General features: G+C 42.3%; 1 protein-coding gene across 2 annotated transcripts in view; it reads left to right on the top strand.

The window, feature by feature from the left end:
* Window positions 1–19,870, top strand: part of GRIA3 (glutamate ionotropic receptor AMPA type subunit 3) — a 236,851-nt gene that overhangs the window by 49,295 nt on the left and 167,686 nt on the right. For both annotated transcript variants that reach the window (XM_061598226.1, XM_061598227.1), the window contains exon 3: window positions 19,426–19,665. In XM_061598226.1, coding sequence (XP_061454210.1) covers window positions 19,426–19,665 — 240 coding nt within the window. The remainder of the gene's footprint in view (window positions 1–19,425; window positions 19,666–19,870) is intronic.

The raw sequence follows: 19,870 nt of genomic DNA, 5'->3' as shown, positions 1-19,870 counted from the left end.
GAGGAGTGACCTTTTCTTTTCTTTTTTTAACTAAATGTGAGAGGGGTTGTTCTGGTGTTATGTATACATTTTGTTATAGACTATAGTTCTGACATATTTCTTCAGATTCAACTTCAAGGATCAGGAACCTGTGACCCTTGAGATGTTCTTGGACTACAACTCCCATCATCTCTGACTATTGGCCATGCTTGCTGAGGCTGATGGGAGTTGGGAGTCCAAGTGGTCACATCCTCACTATCCATTTAAAGCACATTTATACCACTTAAACAGTCATGGTTTCCCCCCAAAGAATCCTGGGAACTGTAGTGTACCCCTCAAAGAGGTACAGTTCCCAGCACCCTTAACAAACAACCATTCCCATAGTTCTTTGGGGGAATCCATGGGCTTTCAATGTATGGTGTGGATGGGACCCATCATCAGCAGGAAGACCACAGGTTCCCCACCTCCGCTCTAAGTGGTGAAAACAACAGAATGAAATGTAACAGATAAGTGCAAAGTTCTACACCTAGTAAAAGAAACCAAGTGCACAGTTATAAGATGGGGATACTTAGCTCAGCAATACTACATGAAAGAAGGATCTTGGAACTGAGGTGGATTACAAGCTGAATATGAGCCAACAGCGCGATGTGGCTGCAAAAAAAGGCAAATGCTATTTTAGGCTGCACTAACAGAAATATAATTTCCAAATTGTGTGAAGTACTAGTTCCCCTCTATTTGGCACTGGTTAGGCCTTCTCTTGAGTACTACATTCAGTTCTGGACACCACTTTAAGAAGGATACAGACAAATTGGGACAGGTTCAGAGGAGGACTGGAAACAAAGCCCTATGAGGAGAGACAGACCAAACCGGGCATGTTTAGCCTTGAGAAAAGAAGACTAAGGGGAGATATGATAGCACTCTTGAAGTACTTGGAAGGTTGTCACACAAAGGAGGGCCAGGATCTCTTCTTGGTTGTCCCAGAGTGCAAAACACGGAATAATGGGTTCAAGTTGCAGGAAGCCAGATTTCAACTGAACATCAGAGCAGCAGTCCTGTGTTTCTTAAAAAGTGTGGTTCCAAATGGTCTTGGGTGAGCTTGCAATCCAGGACAGGGCAAAGGAAGAATAATTGCTGAGAGTATCAGTTGGAAACCTAACCTTGATTTGCTGTTCTTTTCAGTCAGTGACATCATGATGAAATCATGCAGATATATATACCTGTATATATGGATATATATATGGAGAGGTCTTAATTTCTGCTCATCAGCAAAGAAGCCATTAAGTAAGGGTGTATTTCATAAACTGGAGCCCAAAAACCGCTTTGAAGATATGAAGTTAAATGATAGTTCCCTCTGGAAGTGGCCCCTTGCAATAGATATTCTGGAATTGATCCATGAATGTGACACACAGCATTGCTTCTAAATATTCTTTTAATGGAAATAAGCCTACAGTTGTATATTAGATCCCTCGCTTGTCTAGCAGGTGCCTGATACTGCCAATTGATTTTATTTTCTTTCTCTCTTTCCCCACCCCCTCTATGCTATAAAATTATTGTTTAACTGTTTGCTTATTATTTAAAGTATTGATCCAGCATATGGTGCACTATGCAGTTGGGGTAACCGAAATAATAATAATAATAATAATAATAATAATAATAATAATAATAATAATAATAATAATAATAATAATAATAATAATGCAGTAGAGAGAGAAGCATCACCTGGTGTACAAAGGAGCAATCGGCAACAACTTAGAGCATTTGGGGCTTTTTAATTTAGAGAACAGGTTTGAGGCTTTAAACTTAGTTGACAGAGAACCAGAAGAACTATGGAATGAAGTCAGAGACATTATCAGAGAAGAATGCAAAAAGACAATACCTCTATACCAATGGATGACTGAAGAAACTCTTCAAATGGTTAAAGAGAGAAGGAAAGCAAAAGCAAAAGGAGATAGAAACACAATCAGAACCCTAAATGCAACAATACGATGACTAGTAGGTAGGGACAAAGAGAACCATTACAATAGTTACTGTATAGAAATAGAAGAGGACAACAAAAAGGGTAGAACAAGAGCCCCGTTCCAAAAGATTAGAGAAAGGAAAGGGAAATTTAAACCAAGAGTAGGGATGTTGAATAATCAACAGGGGAACACACTGAATGACCGAGATGAAATAAAAGGAAGATGGAAGCAATACACTGAAGAACTCTATAAAAGAGATGCCAGGATGACAGACTCATTCACGGAGAAACCATATGATGAAGAACCAGAAATTTTAGAATGCGAGGTGAAAGCTGCTCTTAAAATACTTGGAAGAAACAAATCACCAGGAATAGATGGCATACCAATAGAGTTGCTACAAGCTACTGAGACTGAATCAGTCCAAATTTTGACTAAAATCTGTCAAGAAATATGGAAAACTAAACAATGGCCCACAGACTGGAAGCGTTCCATATACATCCCAATTCCAAAGAAAGGGGATCCCAGAGAATGCAGTAATTATCAAACTATCGCCTTAATATCCCATGCAAGTAAAGTAATGCTCAAGATTCTACAACAAAGGCTCTTGCCATATATGGAGTGAGAAATGCCAGACGTCCAAGCTGGATTTAGAAAGGGAAGAGGTACCAGAGATCATATCGCAAATATACATTGGTTAATGGAACGGAGCAAGGAATTTCAGAAGAAAATCACCCTGTGCTTTATAGATTACAGCAAAGCCTTTGACTGTGTAAATCATGAAAAACTATGGAATGCTTTAAAAGAAATGGGGGTGCCACAGCATCTGATTGTCCTGATGCACAACCTATACTCTGCACAAGAGGCTACTGTAAGGACAGAATATGGAGAAAGCAATTGCTTCCCCATCAGAAAAGGTGTGAGACAGGGGTGTATTTTATCACCCTATTTATTTAATCTATACGCAGAACATATCATACGGAAAGCAGGATTGGACCAAGAAGAAGGAGGTGTGAAAATTGGAGAGAGAAATATCAATAATTTAAGATATGCAGACGATACCATACTACTAGCAGAAACCAGTAATGATTTGAAACGAATGCTGATGAAAGTTAAAGAGGAAAGCACAAAAGCAGGACTACAGCTGAACATCAAAAAGACTAAAATAATGACAACAGAAGATTTATGCAACTTTACAGTTGACAATGAGGACATTGAACTTGTCAAGGATTATCAATATCTTAGCACAATCATTAACCAAAATGGAGACAATAGTCAAGAAATCAGAAGAAGGCTAAGACTGGGGAGGGCAGCTGTGACAGAACTAGAAAAGGTCCTCAAATGTAAAGATGTATCACTGAACACCAAAGTCAGGATCATTCAGACCATGGTATTTCCGATCTCTATGTATGGATGTGAAAGTTGGACAGTGAAAAAAGCTGATAAGAGAAAAATCAACTCATTTGAAATGTGGTGTTGAAGGAGACCTTTGCGGATACCATGGACTGCAAAAAAGACAAATAATTGGGTGTCAGAACAAATTAAACCAGAACTATCACTAGAAGCTAAAATGATGAAACTGAGGTTATCATACTTTGGACACATAATGAGAAGACATGATTCATTAGAAAAGATAATAATGCCGGGAAAAACAGAAGGAAGTAGAAAAAGAGGAAGGCCAAACAAGAGATGGATTGATTCCATAAAGGAAGCCACAGACCTGAACTTACAAGACCTGAACAGGGTGGTTCATGACAGATGCTCTTGGAGGTCACTGATTCATAGGGTTGCCATAAGTCATAGTCGACTTGGAGGCACATAACAACAACAACAATTGAGAGAAAAGGCAAGTAAGAAGTGACATGATAGAGGTGCATAAAATTATGTATGGTATGGAGACAGTGGATAGAGAAAAGTGTTTCTCCTTTTCATAACACTAGAACATCCAGTGAAGCTGAATGCTGGAAGATTCAGGACAGACAAAAGAAAGTACTGCTTCACGCAGCGCATGGTTAAACCATGGAAGTTGCTCCCACAGGAGGCAGCGATGGCCACGAACTTGGACGGCTGTAAAAGAGGATTTGACACATTCATGGAGGAGAAGGCTATCATGCTAACCCTGATGGCTGTGTTCAACCTCCACTGTTGGGGTAATACGCTTCTCAATGCCAGTTGCTGGAAACTGCAGGAGGGGAGAGTGCTCTTGCGCTCAAGTCCTGCCTGGGAGCTTCCCATAGGCATCAGGGTGGCGACTAAGTGAACAGGATGCTGGACTAGATGGGCTTCTGGCTTAATCCAGCAGACTCTTCTTATGTTCTGCGTCTGCCTTTTTTTTTTTAGTAAAACAAACAGGTAAGTAGCTGACATTTCTCAGAAGATATTTTCCTGAGAGAGATATCTGTGCATTTTCTTTTCTGCACACACACAACCCCCAGAAAAAGAAGACTGTTTTGTATAACCGTCTCTGAATATTCTCCACCATTTTTTTTGTAGCAGTCATCATTGCAATCCCACAATGCCGTGCAGTAAGACTAGGACCAGTGTACTGGGAAGGTGGCAAAGTGGGAGACACTTGCAACACAGTGTGTAGCAGTGGCAGCACACATGCAAAGGAAAAACAGTAAGGAGTTGTGCTAATGCCAGTGCTCATGAAAAGACTGAAAAGGAAAAGAATTCCTCCACACCTTGGTTGGCGGGCAGGGCCAAAGGCAAAAGTGGGCAAAGGAATGAATGCAGATTTTCTTTGTACAGTAGGCTTGTTTCTTCACACCTTTACACACACTTCTCTGTCCTCCATCCAGACAATCAGAAGGCCTTATCAATGTGCAAGGACACCTTCCAACTGGGCAAAGAGTGAAGGAGGGTGCGAAGGCGAGCCAGTAAGGGGTACGGTTTAGGGAGAGCGACTATAATCTGGGGAGTTTTCTGGAGGTCCCCCACCCCTGCCCTACTGAATCCTGTTGGTGGTAGTGATGGTGTAGGTGTTTTTAAAGCTTTTTTAAAAACTGTTTCATTTTAATATGTTTTAAAGTCTTTTGTTTTTAAGATGTTTTAGAGTGCTTTTAGTGTTTCTGTTTGCCACCCTGGGCTCCTTCTGGGAGGAAAGGTGAGATACAAATGAATGAATGAATGAATGAATGAAATTGCAGGTAAGTGTCTAAGGCTGAAATCTTATGCCCACGTATGTGGTAGTAAATCCCACTGTGTTCAGTTGTAGGATGAGCACAGCAGGATTTCCCTCTGAATAAAAACATGCATAGAAATGTTCTGCATATGGGGTGTTCAAAGGTGTGATGTCCCACCTGCATTGTGGATAGGTGTTGTTTGTTTCTTCGTAACCCACCCTGCTTCCAGCATGGCTCATGGCAGCTAGCAGTGTAACAAAAAGAGTCACTGCCTAAAATATCCATGGAAGAGATCCAAAACCACACATGAGGTCAGAGCATTAAAAATCAAGGCATGACACTTACAGAAAATTAAAATATTTTGAGCAGCTCAGACTATGCTCTGTCTTGAACTGGCAGGGAAACCCTGCTGTGCATGAATGTTCACAAAAGGGCAGCCTCTCCCTTTCAGAATGAGCAGCCAATTAGCAAAGAGTGACCAGAGACCTTTTTCTGCTCCCCCCAAAATCAGTTGATTTTAATTGCCAGGCATAAGCCATTTTATTGCTCTGAGCAACTCAGAGGAAGAGGCCACTTATTCCAGTGACAAAAGCCTGCTCCAGGCAATACAAATAGAAACTGGGCCATGTGATGTTCCTATATTAATGTATATATGGTAAGTGTTGTTGTTTTAGAAGATACATGGTAAGTGGAGTGAAAGAGGAGGGGGAGTGAATGGGCAGTAGAATGCGAGATGATTGGCTGAGTGTTTAAAATGGCTGAATGTATAAAAGGACGAGGGAGAGTGGAATCGGGGGGGGGGGGAGAAGAGAAAGAGTGGATTGCTTGGTGGGGTTTGAGAGAGTTGTTTGCCAGGAGAGAGTGAAGAAGGAGGGAGGTGGAGTTCGGATTAGTATTGAGTAAAACCATATGCTTATGTGCCTTAAGAAGAAATCTTGTTAATCTTGTTAGCTTTGTTATCTGTAATAAATACTTAATTTGGTTTACCAAAGGCCTGATCCTTGGCTGGGGTTTCACAGACCAGAAGGGAGGGTAAGGTAATGACCAAGGCTGAAGGGGAACTGTAACAAATGGTGGCAGCGGTGAAGAGAATAACAATACCAGTATTCAGAGTCTCTGGGAATACTAGTATTGGGACGTTACTGGTGGTTGCCTAGCAGGGGGATCTGTTGAGATCTGTGCTAGAGCGGGGAGAGAAACCATAAGAGAGAGCGGTCCGGACTGGTGGAGTCCCTGGTGGTGCCTAGAGACAGGCAGTAACCACGCGCAGGTAGGAACCTGACAGGGAGAGCCAGGGAAGGACGCATCACAGGCCACTCCACCTATCCCTGCCCTCATTGTCCAGTCATTATTGTGGGCATCTGCACATAGGCTTCCCTGCATCCTTTAGAACACAGGATTCCAAGAGCTGGGGAGGTGACATCCACGGAGCTCTGTGTGTATAGTATTTTCCATCTCATACATCCACATTAACATTTGGCTAGCAGGGGAAGCCATATGTCTGGGAAAAGGCTAGAGACAGGGCCCCATAAGCTCTTTCTATCCACACTGCCCCCCTTTTCAGGGAATGTTTTTTCATCCCAGCTGGTCATTAGAACAACTTGTAACTAAAAACTTGAACCTGTGTTTATTTCCTACTCCCTCCCACTGAATGTTCCTTTTGTGTCATGTCTTTTTACATTATAAGCTTCTTCTCTTTTTTTAGCAAAATGTAAGCTGCTCTAAGAACCTTTCTTTGGCTGAAGAGTGGGATGAAAAAATATATTTAAATGTCTTTTCTGTTTCCCATCTGGATATGTTAAAAGTATAGTTATATAAAGCTATCACATAGGAATATCAGACTATTGGCCCATCGAGCCTAGCACTATAGTTTTTAATTTCTAAAAGAAGAGATACCACCAAGATCTGTCTGCAAACATCTCTGATAGTAAATCCTCCCCTTCCAATACGTGGGACTTTTTGTACTTACTCATTTATTAATAAAATGGAAGGTAGTAACATTATCTTCCTAAGTCTGGCCACTGGTCCATCTAGCTCAGTATTGTCTGCACTGACTGGCAGTAGCTTTCCAGAGTTTCAGACGGAACGTTCCCAGCTCTACTTGGAGATGCTGGGGATTGGACCCAGGATATGCAGCAAGGCAGTTGTTCTAGCACTGAGCTACAGGCCTCTGCACCTGTTGAAGGGCTGTCTTTCAAATCCTTTATTTGCATTAGCCACAAGCCATTGCTACTGGAATATATAAAAACAATAAAAAGCAGATATACAGCTTAATCAAATTATCCTACTAAAATTCTAGCATTTGTGTAGGATACCGACTGATAAAATTGTTATTTCCAAAATCTATCAGCGTAAGAGACGTGGACAAGTAAAATTATCAACTAAAAAAAAACTATATCAGATTAAAACTCAAGGTACCTTTGCAGATCTTCTTCTGACACCTGCTAAAAATTTTGCAGACATTTGTGTCACCCTCTCCTCTTGGTCTGCAAGAAGAAAAAACACATTGAAGTTAGCTGACCGCCATGGGCAAGATGACAGCAGTGGAAGGGCTGTCTTATCAAGTGCTTCTGGCTTGTTATTAGTTAATTAAACAAATGATAAAGCACTAAAAAATCTTAAAAACAAAACATTTTAAAGACATATTAAAAATGAAACAACTTTTAAAAAAAACCATTTTAAAACCATTTTAAAAAAACAATTCCAATACATATGCAGATTAGAATAATAGAACAGTAAGAGTTGGAAGGGTCCTATAAGGCCATCTAGTCCAACCCCCTGTCAATGCAGGAAATCCAACTTAAAGCATACCCAACAGATGACTGTCCATCTAGGAAATTAAAGCAAGTTAGTCCATCTAGCTCAGTACTTTTTGCACTGATTGGCAACAGATCTCCAGGAAACATTCCCAACCCTAAAGGTTAAGATATAGTATTTGGCAATGGTTGCTGAACCTGAAGCCTTTGGGCCCTTGCCTAAAGGAAACCCTGCAGTCCTCATTGGTGATCACTCGTGGCCGAGTAAGATTGCCTTCCAAGATATGGTATGCTTGGAAGACGCCTGTCTGCGAATTTGTTTTATGTGGGGATGATCAACACACAATCTTGACAGAAAAAGGCTTTGATCCAATGGCATGGATACCACGACGATTGGAAGTCTTTTATCTGCTGCAGCCTTCATCCGCCTTCACAGTCGTTGTAACGTACGCATTGTTATCCTCCACCTGTTCTGCCGTTGAGGACTTTCTTGGATTGTTCTTTGTCTGGTTCCTCTCCCTTGACCTTACCGCCATAGGTGACCCTGCTGGGAGTACATGACTCCATATGGCATCGCTCACAGGGTTCATTGGAACACACAAGCCCACTCACCACTACAAGGTGACGATCCAGCGAGCAGGAAACCCTGCAGAAATATTTTTTAATTTAAAAATTAATTGATGGCTGGTCTGTGCACCACCAACTTGCGAGCCTGCACTACATGTGCACGCAGCTGCATTCGCCTCTCCTTCCTTCCTTGTGGCCGGCATAGCCACACAGAGCTGAGCAGCACAGCACTCGAGTGAGTGCAGCAAGAGAAGGAGCCAACTGAGCTCAGCTGCAGTGAGGGAAGATTGATCAAGCTGATTGGCCCTGCCTGTAGAGACAGAGGGACCCTGGCAGGGGGACGCCTGCCAAAAAAGTAGCAGGACAGAGTCCTAGAGCATGCCCCCACAAATCCACACCTGGGCACTCATTAAATGTTCACTGTGTAGTTAATGTATAGTATAATCTATACATATCTACCCAGAAGTCTCTTCATATTTAATGGGGCTTTTTACCAGGTAAATCAATTGCAGTAATCAGACCAGACTAAGATTCTGTTGAAGTTGTACTGCTTTGGAGGAGGGGGACATGGGGCTTTATAGTACAAAGATGCAGCATTCTGGTTAAAGGAAGTAAAAATTTATGTCTATAATACAAGGACTTAGGCAATCTTAATCAGGTCTACTCAGACATAAGTCCTATAGAATTCAGTGGAGCAACAGCCATATGGAGGTGAGTTAGTGGCTGACCCAAGGCAATAAGTGAGCAAAAAAATAATAGGTAAAATAAGTTTTAAAAATGTAAAATTGCATATGCACAGTGTATTTTTGTTGCTGTTTATTGAGGTTTTGAGTGTGTTTTTATACAGTTGTATATGTTCATTTTAAATATATTTTAAAAAGTGCTAAGTTGCTCACATTTTGTTTTTACTCTTAACTTGAGTTCTTTGCATGGTTTAAAGTTGGCATTGGGGGAGAACTGGGCTCTTGTGCCTTCCACAGCTGTGTGGCAGGTAGAAACTAAACAGAAATTAAATAAAGCCTTTTCTATTATGGAAATACAAATATGGGGAAAGCTTCATCTGTTGACATATTACTATTGTCATAGGGAGCTTTCTGAGCCGAGTGCTAAAGAGGAGGCATCATTATGTACGGGTAGAACACTTTAAACCAGAGTCCGAATGCCCTGGCATCAACCAGACTCTGTTCACCATTCTGGGTGGTTTACTCTTATCTCCTTCCTTTCATCTCCTTTAAAATTTGTTAAAAGTTGTTTATACTGCTGCAGCCTGCCTGGGACCTTCTGGTACAGGGTAGATAATAAATATCATCATCATCATTGTTTTTGTTACGAATAAAAAGTGGTACAATATTCTGTTGTACACCGCCCTGAGAGCTTGTTGCTATAGGGCGGTCTAAAAGTTCAATCAATCAATCAATCAATCAATCAGTACTGTCTATGTAAAGAGCCAAGGAGCTGTCCAAGGTGTCAGAAAGGGCTCCCTTTTTTAAGCTGTGCTGAGATCCTTTTAACTGGAGATGTCAAAGACTGACCCATCTACATGCAAAGCATGCCCACTGCCCCTGAGCTATGCCCACTGCCCCTCAGTTACCAGAATGTTTTGACCAATAACATTGGTAGACCAATAGCCAGTCTAACAAATCCTATGGAAGGTTATTCAGTGACTGCAGTGTTTATAGACAGCCCACCTTTGCCAGTTTTAAAAGCTGCAACATTTCAGTTTTGAAGATAAACTGAAATTACAGTCAGTTATATCATTATTATGGTTATCGGCTTTCCCCCTTTGAAGGAAAACAAAAGCCCCATTTCCTGGAACAGGCTAAGTCAAGTGTGGGAAAACATTGCCGCTTTTCAAATAGGCAAAGGTGGAATATCTATAAACACTGCAGTCATTGGATAACCTTCTACAGGATTTGTTAGTATACAACTCCTATCAGCCCCAGCAAGCATGGCCAATGGCCAGAGATGATAGGAGTTGTAGTTCAGCCACACCTGATGGGCCAAAGGTTCCCCCCACCTGGCTTAAGCGAACAAAAGACAGATGTTGCTTTGAAAATGGGTGAGGTATACCTGAGTATTCTAAAACAGGGGAGGAGGTGGCACAGAGAGAGAGAGAGAGTTTGGAGGGCTTTTGTTCAAATTTGGCAGGTTGCAAACTAAAGTGCCAATTTCATGCTTGAGTTTTCCCCCCTCCCCCCGAAAAAAACTCCTGCACAATGTTTAGCTTCCCAGGCAATCTGCTCAAATAAAGGCGGCGTCATGGCTCAACATCTACATACATTTTGGCTTTGCGAGCTGAGCTCAGGAATTGTAACAGCAAACAAATGCTGGGAATGGAAATGTAAGCAGCTCCCTCTTTTGCACTACACTTTGATTTATTGACAATAATTATGTCTTACTATTCTACCAGAATGCCCCCCAAGGCAGCTTAGAATGGGGATTTTTTAAACAACAAATACAGTGCAAATAAAACAGCAATATACAGCTTCTTCCCTATTATGTAATGATTAGTATTGCAGGGAGAGAGAGCCTGGTGCCTTCCAGATGTTGTTGGACTACAGTTCCCACTATCCCTGCTCATTGGCCATGCTGGCTTAGGCTGAGAGGGAGTTGGAGTCCCACAACATCTGGTGGGCCACAGGTTCCCCATCCTGCCGTGTCGTCTCTCCCTGTCTTGCATAACTTCATTTCCAGGAAAGATGACTGCAAACGCAGTGGAGAAAATTCACTGACCCCTCATTTGATGCTCCCTTTCTCCTGCACCCTTTTCTTAACCTTTCATTTTTGAATTAAAAAGATGCTCATAAAAAGGCCCCCACAGGTAAAAACAAAAATGGTGCTGCAGGAAAAGAAAACAGCAGCGGCAAACCCCTCCATCAAAGACCCAAGCAAGTGAATCTGTTGTCATTTGGTATCCATATAAGAACATATAAGAGATATATAATGGTCTCATTAGATGGCATAAGAACATTAGAAGAGCTTGCTGGATCGGGCCAATGGTCCATCTGGTCCAGCATCCTGTTCTCTCATTGGTCGCCCAGGTGCTTATGGGAAGCCTGCAAGAATGACCTGAGAGCAACAGCATAAGAACATAAGAAGAGCCTGCTGGATCAGGCCAGTGGCCCATCTAGTCCAGCATCCTGTTCTCACAGTGGCCAACCAGGTGCCTGGGGGAAGCCCGCAAGCAGGACCCGAGTACAAGAACACTCTCTCCTCCTGAGGCTTCCGGCAACTGGTTTTCAGAAGCATGCTGCCTCTGACTAGGGTGGCAGTACACAGCCATCATGGCTAGTAGCCATTGATAGCCCTGTCCTCCATGAATTTGTCTAATCTTCTTTTAAAGCCATCCAAGCTGGTGGCCATTACTGCATCTTGTGGGAGCAAATTCCATAGTTTAACTATGCGCTGAGTAAAGAAGTACTTCCTTTTGTCTGTCCTGAATCTTCCAACATTTAGCTTCTTTGAATGTCCACGAGTTCTAGTATTATGAGAGAGGGAGAAAAACATTTCTCTATCCACTTTCTCAATGCCATGCATAATTTTATACACTTCTATCATGTCTCCTCTGACCCGCCTTTTCTCTAAACTAAAAAGTCCCAAATGCTGCAACCTTTCCTCGTAAGGGAGTCACTCCATCCCTTTGATCATTCTGGTTGCCCTCTTCTGAACCTTTTCCAACTCTATAATACCCTTTTTGAGATGAGGCGACCAGAACTGTACACAGTATTCCAAATGCGGCCGCACAATAGATTTATACAACGGCATTATGATATCGGCTGTTTTATTTTCAATACCTTTCCTAATTATCGCTAGCATGGAATTTGCCTTTTTCACAGCTGCCGCACACTGGGTGCCTTCCAGAGCACTCTCTCTGCTTGTGATTCCCAGCAAATAGTATTCAGAAGAACGCTGCCTCTAACAGTGGGAAGCCGAACATATCCATTAGTAGCCATTGACAGCCTTATGCTCCATGAATTTGTCTAATCCTCTTTTAAGGCCATCCAAGTTGGTGGCCATCACTGCCCCTTCTGGCAGCGAATGGTGGCTGCTGATCAATGTCTCCAAGAAGGTATTCCACAAGTGGTTTCCACACACACACAGTACTATCTCTGGTCATTGCTCACCTAAACTCTTCAGACTCTGGGGGACATTGCTTTACAACAGGACACAATGCTGTCATAATTATTTATGACTGTTGATGAACCAGTGGAACGTACGCCCCCATTAACGGATATAGGACTGGAGTCTTGAATCCCCATCCTTTGCCGTTTCCTCTGTGTTGAATTCTAGATGCTCAGCATCTCTGTGTAGGGGGCCTGTCATCTGGTGCAACTCTTGCTATGCCTGCTCAGAAGTAATCTTCACTGGATTCAGTGGGAATCACTCCAATGTAAGTGGGTACAGGATTAGAGTCCAGAATTGAATTGTGGTTGTTATTGTTTACTGCTTTGATTGCAATGGCACAATAAATGCATTGTTTGTTGAATAAATGTGTTATCATTGTCATTGCTCATTATTATCGTGGTGACAGTCTCTTTGTTCCCACTCCCTTGACCTACTTGGCATGCTCATGTTTGCCTCTGGCTCCACTCATCGCTGGCATGTGGCCCTGGGAGGGTGTCCAGAATAGAATGTGGCCCTTTCAACTTTCTGCCACAGCAGTTTGCCACCAAGCCGCTCCGTCAGGTCCAGGGTCCGTCAGCTCTCACTGCTTTGCATGCAGAAGGTCCCAGGCATTCAGCATCCTTCTCAGTGGTGACTTTCCCTAGGGAGGCACTCCTGGCACCCTCACTGTCTGCAGTAAAAACATCTTTATTCACCCAAGCCTTTGGAGCATCATTCTCTGCATATTTTAATGGGATGGGGATGAGTTGGATTTTGCTTTTTTTAATGCATAGTATTGTATTTTAGGTTGTTTTTGTCCTTATTTGTATGTCGCTTTGAGTTCATTTTTTGGGGGGGAAAGTGACTAATAAATGTAAATCATCATCCGGACCCTGTTGGACACCTGATGTGCTGGTAGGGCCTGCTGTGAATTTTTCCCTTTAATTTTTTTCCTGGTGTTCAGCAGTGAGTGACCATCATTTTAATTTTCCATACTGCCGGGGTATGGAACTCAGGACCAGGGGCTGAATGTGGCTCTCCAGGCTTCTCTATCTGACCCTCGAACTCTTTTAAGTGTCTTTGAGTGTATTTGCCTGGCCGGAATGTGTCCTTGAACTCTGATGATGCCTCTTCCTTGTCTGGAGGGAGGACAGAGAGGGGTGCATGTCGAAACTAGCCAATTGTATGAAGGAAAATGGGCTCTGCCCATTTTTGCTTCTGGCTCCACCCATTGCTGGCATCTGGCCCCCAGGAGGGTGCTCAGAATAGAGTGCAGCCCTTGGGCCGGAAGAAGTTCCCCATCCCTTTGCACTTTTTGTCACAGAAAGAGCAACAGTTTGCAAAAATGAAGTAGAAATGTCCACGCTCTCATTTTATTCCTATTAAAAACTTGTGCTGACAGTGTTGTGTTTGAATTCTTGACAATTACCTGTAATAAACCCTGGCCTACGCCATGCAGACCAACAGCTGAATGCAGCGGAGTGCCAAATCTCCATTCTCCATCTTGATGTCTCCGAAACCTACTCCTGTCCTGGCTCCCATCAGCTGATTCAGTCTTGAGATTCTTGGCACAGTTCTTGCCAATGGCTTTAAGCTATAGGTTGGCACACGAATGGAACATAGGTCAGATGACAGTTCACACGGGGCTAAGAGCACAGCAAGGCACCACACACCGTGGCTACACAAGGAAAGGTGTTGTCACAACACTTGGCACGCGCCCTCCCCGCATCCCCCCTTTGAAGAATGGAGCAGGCTTTAGACTGGGCAAGCAGATGGGCACTCTTACAAGTAGGCTGGTTAGTGGGTTCAATCTGTTTGCACCCGTGCAGCCTCCGATGCATCCGTGGCAACTCAGCCAGATCATTCCTGGCTTATCTGCTGGCTTCCTCTCCTGACCTGAAGGTGGCTGAGCAACAGGAGACTGGCTCTGAGGTGGAGCGACCACTGGGGGCGGAGTAAGGTGACAGACTGACCACTCAGTTCCTTCATCTGCATTGGCCCACACCTCTGAGAGAAACCGAGATGGAGAGATTCGACCATCCTTTGGCTCAGCCTACCTGGACCTACCCTGACATTAACTCATAGCTCCTCCCTTGTGATCCCTAGCAACTGCAGCATAAAGAGGCGAGAGACCATCCGTGCATTCTAAATAATGTACTGTCCTTCACTGCACTGCCAAAAGGACTATCAGCTCTGCTGAGAAATTCCCTGTACTGGGAAGGCTACAATAAAATAAATAAAAAAATTATTAGTGTCCTTAAAAAAAAAGCCCTCTGAAATAAATATTATAATGCTAAGTGAATAAAAATGGAAAGCATTTCTTAGGAGCAGCAATTATTAAGGAGATGAGCCGGCTGAGGCCAGAATTCCTTAAAGAATATTTTATTGCTGTTTACTCCATCATGACTTCGCAAAACTGCTTATTTAATGGCCTGTTTATGAGCTTCCCATTCTGACCATGACATATTTCTAAAGGAGATGAAAAATGCATTAATGATGTGTGTGTGTGTATTTGCTGAATGACACAGAAGTAGTAGGGAGGGGCAGTAGGCGGAGAGTTGCTCTGCATTTTTCGTCATGCAAAAGGCACTAAAGCATATATAGTCGATGGGAATTTTTATGTAGAGTGAGGTGACGAGTGAGCAGAGCTTGGAAAAGTTACTTTTTTGAACTACAACTCCCATCAGCCCAATCCAGTGGCCATGCTAGCTGGGGCTGATGGGAGTTGTAGTTCAAAAAAGTAACTTTTCCAAGCTCTGCGAGTGAGATACCACAATGGTTATTCTAACCAAAAAATAGCCTTGTAAATATGATCTCCTTAGTCCTTGCTGGCTTTTTCTTTACGTTCAAAAGTTAAATCTCTCTCTCAATCTCTCTCTCAATCTCTCTCTCTCTCTCTCTCTCTCTCTCTCTGTGCAACCATTCATTCTGATTAACCTCAGAACTGGGTTTTTAAAGTAAGCCTGATGTGTTCCCTGCAGTGATCACAGTCTTCTATTTATATAATATATTATAAAACAACCAGCTTGTTAGTTCGGCATGTATGTGTGGTAGATGCTGCCCAAATCATGGCAAGATCTTAAGAGGCTTTGCTGTGCTATCCTGTGCATGCCTACTTTGTTTTATTTAAGAAGATTTATATGTTGCTGGATTGTAACAAAACCTCTAAGCGGTTTACAAGAAATATTGAAATTATCAATAAAAACTGTTAAAAACAAGTAATTAAAAACATTTAAAAGATAATTAAAGTCAGCAGTAAACTGAAAAGAGATTAAGGCTACAATTCAATACATATCTATGCAGAAGTAAGCTCCTTTGGGTTCAATTGGGTTTACTGCCAGGTAAGTGTGTTTTGGATTGCAGCCTAAGACACACCAACATGGCTTGATGGAATGGAAATGGACTGCCTTCAAGTCGATTCTGACTTATGGCACACCCTATGAATCGGGTTTTCATGGTAAGCGGTATTCAGAGGGGGTTTACCATTGCCTTCCTCTGAGGCTGAGAGGCAGTGACTGGCCCAAGGTCACCCAGTGGGCTTCATGGCTGTGTGGGGATTCAAACCCTGGTCTCCCAGGTCGTAGTCCAACACCTTAACCACTACACCACGCCGGCCAGGTGCCAAAAAGAATACAGCGAAGGTGCCTGCCCTGATGTCAATAGGCAGGGTGTTCCAAAGTGCTGCCACACTAAAAGGATGATTTCTTACAAGTGTGGAACAAGTATGTTGTGACACCTGTAACAGGGTCAGTCCCACACTGTTGAGTTCAAAGGGGTTTATTCCTGGGTAAGAGTGTACTAAAAGACTAAAAGCTTTGTCCAACATGGCACTCTCCAAATGTTTTGCCATGCTGGCTGAGAGCTGTGTGAAGGTGGGAGTCCAAAATATTTGGAGGGCACTAAGATGGGGAAGGCTATTGTGTAGAATTGCATCCTAAGGAGATCAAAGGCCCTGATCCCACCTCGTGCTCACTTAACCAGGGAACAGTGGCTGCTGCTGGCTCCAATGTCAGCAGGGCAGTGAACCTGTGCCAGGTTTGAGTCCAAATTTTCAAGGAGCTGTCCAAGGTGCTCAGCTCCTTGGAAGTTCAGACTAAAAGCCATTAGCTTCCACTGCCTGGGCATAAGCCCAATCGAAGATGGTGGGACCTGCTTCTGAGCGAGCATGCATAGGATTGTGCTCAGAAATGTTTTCTTTTAAAAACTTAGATTTTGGTTGCTTGGCATAAAATTGAAAAGTCAATTCCATGTGCTCTGGTAGTTCTAACATACATCTACAGCGGGTTGGTGGAGGCTGGTCCATTAGGAAGACTGGGGCACTGCTCCACCAACATCAGTCTGGCCCCAGCCAGCCTTCACCTGTTTTGCCTTCTTACTTACAACCACTCCAGGGGATGGCACTCCCTGCCAGCTTCCTTCTCCTCTTTAGTCTCAGAGTCTCTCCAGAACTCAGTAGTTAGGAAGATGGAACAAAACTGGAATAAGTAGGCTCTGCCTATCATTGACTCTGGCTCCATCTGCTGTTGGTCTCCTTGTCTTCTACCCTACCAGTCCCAATGGGAACCTGGTGCCTTCCAGACTCCAACTCCCATTGCTGCAACCAATGTGGCCAAGGATCAGGGATGGTGGGAGATGTCATTCAGCAACATCTGGAGGGCACCATGTTGACTATCCCTGTCCTGAGCCCTCTTTTCTGAGGTGAGCAACTGGAGACAGGTTCTTTTTAGTGATGGTGCCCTACTTGTGAAACTCTGTTCCACCAGAGAGGTTTGTCTGTTGCCAAGCAGTAGGCTAAAAGGAGTCATGCCCATTAATTTCAATGAGTCTGCTCTGAGTAGGGCTAACATTTATCTTTGCTCTTTACCCCTGTATTTCCATTGTAATTGTTCATCTGCTTTTATCAGTTAATCGCCACTGTGTGTTTGTCCATTTTAGTTGTGGTGTCGTTTTTAATGTTTTCCTGTAACAATGTTTTTACACTATTATTATTATTATTATTATTACTATTACTACTACTACTACCACCACCACCACCACCACCTGCTGTTCACCTTTAGGTCCTAGGGTGGGTTACAGAAATTTAAAATACAATATTAAAAACCATTAGAACACATTACATTTGCACGAGTAGGTGGAGAATTTTATTGTGAGCTGCCCCAAATCCTCAGATTTGAGTGGAAGGACAGAACATTTAATTTCCTTGTATTTTTTTTTAACTGTATATACTGTTTTCCCACAAGATTGCGCTCAAAACAAACCCACTGGCAACATAGATCAATACTTCCATAATTCAGCTATAACAGCCAAAAATAGATAGAACTATCACGACCATTTCAACAAATAATGTTTGAGTTCTTTAGCTGTCAACGATCAGGACTAAACCTTGGCCCATCTGCACTATAAAGTGGTATGATACTGCTTTAGATGTAAACAGCCATGGCTTGCCCCGAAGAATTTTGGCAGTTGTAGTTTGTTAAGGGTGCTGAGAATTACTAAGAGACCCCTATTACCCTCACAAAGCTACAATTACAGACTGTTAAACCAGTCTGAGAATGCTTTTGGGGTGATTTTTTTTTTTGCGGGGGGGGGGAGCCATTACTGTTTAAAGTGTTATGATACTACTTTAAATGTATAGTGCAATTGAGGCCCTGACCCCTTAGGCATGCAAAACATATATTCAACCATTGAGCTATTGTCCTTTACCCAAAGAGCTATGAGTTCTAATAGTTGCAGACAATGGTGCTTAACACACACCCCTCACCCCCACCCCTACAGTTGTCTTTTTCCACTCGATCATTCCATTTTGCCTGTAAGGTCGTTTACTGTGTGTAGTGCTTTGTTTGTCTGCATGTTTCTTTGCAGTATTGTCTGTATGTTTGCAGAAAATCCCATACAATTCTTTCCTTCTGGCATATATAGTTGTAAGAAAGGATTTAACGCTCCTATTTAACCTTGGGGAAGAAACAAATGTATTATTCTAGATGATTTTCTGCCTTCTTTTCTGCTGCTGAGCTTGCTCTGTTTTTCATTTCAAGTGTGTTCCTTATTCCTTTTGTGAGTCTGGTGGACGCTTACTTACTATCTAAATATATCTGCCCTCTTTTGAATATCTCTGTGTCCTTCTTGCTTTCTACACATTCATAATGCTTAACCAGCTCTAGAATGAAACCTGTTCTTTACTGTTTTATATTTTCGTATCTGCATTTTTTGAGATTTAGAATGGAAAGTTTTGTTTTTGTTTTTTCTTTCCTACAGAATAGCTCTCGAAGATGTTAGCCCGATGCCGTGTCAGTGAGCTATTGTGGAGAATCTTTTCTTCTTCTGAAATTACTTTAGCAGGCTTTAGAGATTCTAAATATTATGATTTGTGGAAATAATGAATGCTCTGGGGATGGTACTTGAGAATGCAATACTGTGTATTTACTGCAAAGGTTGTAGCCTCTGCCACTTGCAATTATTCCTCCATGAATCTTGTGCAGTAAAATATGTCTTTACTAGGAAATGGTTGGTTTCCAAATACCAGTAAAGATTATAGCTGTGTAGCGTTTTTCAGATAACACAACTCAGATCTTCAAAACCAAATATACAGAACTAGGCGTTCATGGATGACTAAAGTTCATTAATTCTATTTATCTGTTTTGAAGCATGATTTTTTATTTATTTTCTTTTGAATTTTGTTTTTTAACTTAATCAAAATTAGCAATAGGGGAATTCTGGTGAATCAAGTTTATGGGTCATTCCATTCCAAAACTGAGCTTTCTTCTTGTTCTAATAATAAAACAAATGGCAATCAACTTTGCAACTTGCCTCGTTATTGAAGATTATTGTGACTTGCTTTGCTATATATTCATCACTGCAACTTTTTCTTGTTTATCGATGTAATGTAATCCATACTTGGACTTCTGTGATTTGTAACTATTTTGTTCTTTTGTTTCTTAGTCTGTTCACAGTTTTCCAGGGGAGTCTATGCCATCTTTGGATTCTATGACCAGATGTCGATGAACACACTGACATCTTTTTGTGGGGCACTGCACACGTCTTTCATCACTCCCAGTTTCCCAACTGACGCCGATGTACAGTTTGTCATTCAAATGCGCCCTGCCCTGAAAGGAGCCATCTTGAGTCTTCTGACTTATTACAACTGGGAGAAGTTTGTGTACCTCTATGACACAGAAAGAGGTAATAATAATCCCTTTCAGTTATCCCCCCTCCTTCCACTTTCTGTTCCTATATGCAATGTATTTATTTATTTATTTTATTTACCAGAATTTATATATCACTTAATCATCATAACCTCTAAGCCAGGGGTAGGGAACATTTAGCTCTCGTGACGTTGCTGAACTACAGCTCCCATCATCCCTGGCCAATGGCCATGTTTTCTGGG

The sequence above is a fragment of the Rhineura floridana genome, chromosome 16, assembly GCF_030035675.1.
Source record: "Rhineura floridana isolate rRhiFlo1 chromosome 16, rRhiFlo1.hap2, whole genome shotgun sequence".
NCBI classification, from domain to species: Eukaryota; Metazoa; Chordata; class Lepidosauria; order Squamata; family Rhineuridae; genus Rhineura; species Rhineura floridana.
The sequence above is the reverse complement of the archived record's forward strand: the minus strand, read 5'-3'. Positions and strand labels throughout refer to the sequence as shown.